At 39.5% G+C, this 4,957-nt stretch overlaps 1 protein-coding gene across 1 annotated transcript in view; it reads left to right on the top strand.

The window, feature by feature from the left end:
* Nucleotides 1–4,957, top strand: part of GABRA4 (gamma-aminobutyric acid type A receptor subunit alpha4) — a 56,726-nt gene that overhangs the window by 39,466 nt on the left and 12,303 nt on the right. The window contains exons 6-7 of the mRNA XM_045284055.1: nucleotides 1,759–1,902; nucleotides 3,463–3,615. Of these exons, the coding sequence (XP_045139990.1) occupies nucleotides 1,759–1,902; nucleotides 3,463–3,615 (297 nt within the window). The remainder of the gene's footprint in view (nucleotides 1–1,758; nucleotides 1,903–3,462; nucleotides 3,616–4,957) is intronic.

Raw genomic sequence — 4,957 nt, 5'->3', positions numbered from 1 at the left:
GCAGCAAAATGTGATTGCTCTTCTGATGTCTGCCTCAAACATTCAATGCAGTGCAATCAGAATTTACCAAAAATAGATTGTGGCTTTTACTATTGCTTCAGACTCCGAGTTGCACTGATTTTGAAACCGTGGCCTGCTGTTATCGTTGCTCATTGCTTAACTTAATGAGCATTGGCAGTCATCGTTCTTTTTAGAACCTGTCAAGTCCCACTAGTCAGTGGGCTAACTAGAAGTGACGATTCATTGCTTTATGACCAGTGATTACGAGAGGAGTTAAAAACAGAAAGACGCACAAACAAAAAGGAGGTTTCATTAGGAATTAATTAAAATCCATTTCTGTTGTAATAATGTAAGCTTTACCCCAGGTAGCCTCATCTAGAGGAATTTGTCCCCACACCCACCCCATCAAATGCTCCCATGTTGTCTTCTTCATCGTGGGGTGAGAGCACAGTAGATGCTTAATGAGGATTTGTAGAAAATAAAGAAAGTACACCTAGGAAGCTGATGTTTGGGGACTGGGAATTTTTAAAGGGGGAATATAGTACTCAGCATATAAGGATTCCAATTATTCTGGAAAGAGAAACACACCATTTAGCTATGTTTACAATTCAGAGCAATGAGAAAGAAACAACAAAACAGACAAACAGACAAACAGGAGAAGCAAAAGGCTAGTCTAGTCAAGTGAGAAATGCCTGATTTAAAAGATCATGTATACGGTGACTTGAAATGCACGCAGACGTTGCCTCGTATAGTTCTGGAGGTAAACACTGCACATGACTGTGGGTTGCTGAATAACACTAGCTTCATGGTTTTGTTTCTTTTATTTTTTCTGCAAGGTCACTTAAAAAGAAAGCCTTCCTAGCTGTGGACTCTTTTTGTAGGGTAAAACAATTTCGCGAGGACCCCCTGTGCTTCAGTCATTTTAGGAAAGTTTACAGGAGGTGGTACACAATTCATTTTGGTTCTTTTTGAACTGATTTGTGTGTGAGCCAAGCTATCTATTCTGGGTCGACTTGGTAGGCAAGCAGCTGGTCTCCATTTCCACTGAACAGCGAATAATAGAAAATGGGCTTAAATTGCCGCTGGGAGGGATTTGTTGGAGATGGAAGAGAAAATGTCCCGATTGTAAGATTGTAAGAGTTTAGAGGTAGTGGAACTGGTTGTGTAATTATATTCCCTGGAGGGCTTTACAAACCATAGAGCCAGTTGTCACTGCTGCATGGTTCCCAAACAGTGTGGGTATTGCCCAGAGGCACCATCTGGAAGAGGTGACCCCTGGAGAGCTCTCCCAACACTAGGATTTGTTTTTGTTTTTGTTGTTTTATTATAAGTGGCATCTGGTATAGTTCTAAATGGCGGGGCTGCATTAAGACAGAAGAAATCATTGGTCAGGTCCTGGAAGTGCGTTAGAATGGGAAAAGTAGCAGTTTGACTGTATTCTTGGAAGGGTTGTCGTTCTGGTTCTCAACAACATACCCTACTAGTTTGAGGATGATTCCAAGTGTATGCAACATCTGTAGCCTTGTAGTTGCTTTGCTGTTTGTCTTCCCTCCTTCCATCCTCGGGTATAAAAAGGAACATTTCCAAGCTGCGAGACTATTTATTCCATTTCTGAATTTTCTAAATCTTAAACATGTTTGCAAAAATCATAATGGTCATTGTTTTCATGGATCCTATCTTTTCGTGAGCATGTTGACTACTCTCAAATATTGAAGAAAAGGGAGCAGCTACATTACCTTATTCTGTGCTCTCTTGCAGATGCATATCCAAAGAGTGAGATGATCTACACCTGGACCAAAGGTCCTGAGAAATCAGTCGAAGTTCCGAAGGAGTCTTCCAGCTTGGTTCAGTATGACTTGATAGGGCAAACAGTATCAAGTGAAACTATCAAATCAATTACGGGTGAGATGCTTAACCCCCTGCTTGATGTTAATGACAGAGCTTCATCCTACTTCTTCATTGAAATATCCGGTGTTTTCAGAGGAGTCGCAAGAAATGTTCAGAAACAGAGTTGATGCATACATCACAATTCAAGATTTATTTATAATTATAATCTTATTTTAGTTCAAAATGAAATGTGAGTTGTTCCTCTTATTCAGGAACAAAAGTCAGTAATCAAATATATTAAGACAGTTTTAAACAAAGAAATGAAGACGGAGGAAGTTCCACTACTGGTTTTTTGTTGTTTATTTTTTAACCTTGGAATTGTGTGTGTGTGTGTGTGAGTGTGTTTTCTCAGAGTCGTTTTTTTAAACCTTGCCTAATTTCATTGTTCTTGTCTGGATTTTTTTTTAAGAGAAAAGGCAAAAACTCTAAAGGATAATTATAAAATATATCAAGATATGCCTTAAAGTTGTCACAGAGTGATGGATAATTATTCTTGAGATTTCTTGTTCTGTTTTTGTAAATGAGATGTGAATGGAAAGAAACAGTTTTTATCATAATTAATGCTAATTAAGGCTAAGCATTGCTTGTTCTCAGTACAGCCATCACATGCACACATTAGTGGGGAAAAACTTTTTTTTTTCCGTCAATGACTTTCCTGCTTTGATTTTCAAGTGGGTTTAAAACAGCCCTGGGAGGATCGAAAGCACCTATTCTTGGTTTCGGTCTGAATAAGATTCAGCTCCCCAAACCAAACTCACTACCATTGAGCAAACTGATAACAGTAGTTTATACTTCTCTGCTGGTGCTCACCTTAAATTTAATCCCAAACCAAACCATGCTCACTGCCATCAGGACACAGGAGAGAACTGCCCAACGCACGACCACCACGCCCCGGGCTCCTCGGAATGCCGTCATGGCTTCGTCAATGCCTTTCTTCACGGGTCCTCAAGTAGAGCGTTAGACTTTCTTGTCATCCAGAACTCTTATCGTTTGTTTCACACTTTGGTGTTTTTTGAGGCATCTGGCTCGAATGCTAATAAAAATCCTGGAAGCCACGCCTCTCCTTAAGCTGGTGTGTGTGTGTTCTACTGACATGCACACTGGCTTAAGGAGAGACTTGGCTTTAGAGAAGAGTTACATTTTTAAATGTTTATGTAGATGAAGAAAATACAAGCAGACATGTATAACATAAAGGAATATATAACACCCTCCCTTGGGTTCAAGGTTTAAGATCTACTCTCAAAAAATGGTTAAAAATAAATGAAGGCTAATTGCTTCAGCAATATTAGACTTTAAAACAACAAAAAAAAATACTGCAAGATATTTTTTTAAGTGATAGCCCAGTTTATTAAATTTCTAAGTCACTACATAGAAAGTGTTTTTTGGTCAAATGATCTTCAATGTCATTTCCCTCCTAGTTAGGAAACTACATATTCCTCAATGTTGAGTTGTTATGTACCAAAGATAATTTCCTTGCCCTGAATACTGATTTTCAGTCTGTAATATATGATTATGATGCTGTTGAAAGTTTGCCTGCAGAACCCATAACACATTTTCCTCATGTTTTATTTGTAGGTGAATATATTGTTATGACGGTTTATTTCCACCTCAGACGGAAGATGGGTTATTTTATGATTCAGACTTACATTCCATGCATTATGACAGTGATTCTTTCTCAAGTTTCCTTCTGGATAAATAAGGAATCCGTTCCAGCGAGGACTGTATTTGGTAATTGCAATTCATTTCTGGGGTGTTTTCATCCACATTACATGTTGATCATGATTCATGGCAACTCTTCTTAGGATTTGTTTCTAAGAAAGCCTCAAGGCATCATCCGTCAGGCTCCCCTGCATACAGAATCATGTAAGCTTTCATTTTGCTCTGGTGAATACAAAATAATGAGATCTGAGCGTAATTGGGGACTTCATCCCGTTCTCTTGAGGCCCCTTCAAATCTCCCTTGTTGACAAGGAGACATAGGAGGACAAGGTGTGACTCTGGAGATAATTTCACTTTTTGTGATATTCTTGTTCTCCTATCTTAATACTGCGTAATTGAATTAAAATTATAGCTAGGTGTTAAAATGAAATGCACTGGGAGCTTAAAATAAAACAAATAAAAGTCATGGCTGGATGAATCTGAAAGCCTCAGAATAATTTGGCTTTTAATAAAGAGGAACTTATGCAAATGATGGAATGCATTGAAGTGGACAGTCTTATAGATTTAGTTTACTTGTGCTATATTCTAGATACTTTTTTATTTTTAGTGGCATCCTATATATTGTGTTTTAAACCTTATCAAGCCTGCAACACGTGAGTTCTAAGTTTTTCAAATGGTTGTCAATCTTCCATGTCAGTTTCACTTTTCAATAGTGAGATGAGTTACCATATTTAATATCAGAATTCTCTCTGCAGGGCATCATGGGTAGCCAAAGTGTTCAGTGGTGGGATGAGGGGGCAAATGACGGAACTGCTGCAGAGTGGCGGCAGTTGTCACCAGAGTTGCCTGGTTTGGTTTCTTTATTTAGTTGGATCAAAGCCTTACTATGCTGCTTCTTACCACACCACCACTGAAGTGAGGCTGGTGAGAAGGGACAAGGGGAAGTGGATGCTCTCCCCAAATTCTGATGTTTCTAATCCTACCTCCCCACTCTGTTAGTAACCACTCATATGCAGTGATGTCTTGGTGCCCATAATAGAGCTGCGTATGGGGCTGCTTCTTCCATGAAGCCCTCTCTTCCCCAAGAAGGTAAGCACATCCCACTGTGCAAACTCTCAAAGAAGGCTCAGTGTTGGAAGCAGGATGCCATTCTCAGCAAAGCAGTGAGACGCTATAATGGCACCACCCGTTGGATTGCTTTGTGAGGATGAAATCAAAGAACAACTGCACATTGCAAATGTTTAGTAAAGTTTAGCTATCAGAAATACTGAATGATGTCTTCACACCTCGGAGCACTGGGTTGAAGTTTTGTCCCTCTTTTCCTGTGGAGATATAAACAATACCCTCCCCTTGGGTGGGTTAGCGCCCCGTGCCCCCGCTACCCATTTCTTCCTTATGTTCATCATTTTTTT

Source organism: Echinops telfairi, unplaced genomic scaffold (genome assembly GCF_000313985.2).
Source record: "Echinops telfairi isolate 266 unplaced genomic scaffold, ASM31398v2 ScPeMD7_7468;HRSCAF=8506_0, whole genome shotgun sequence".
Taxonomy (NCBI): Eukaryota; Metazoa; Chordata; class Mammalia; order Afrosoricida; family Tenrecidae; genus Echinops; species Echinops telfairi.
The sequence above is the reverse complement of the archived record's forward strand: the minus strand, read 5'-3'. Positions and strand labels throughout refer to the sequence as shown.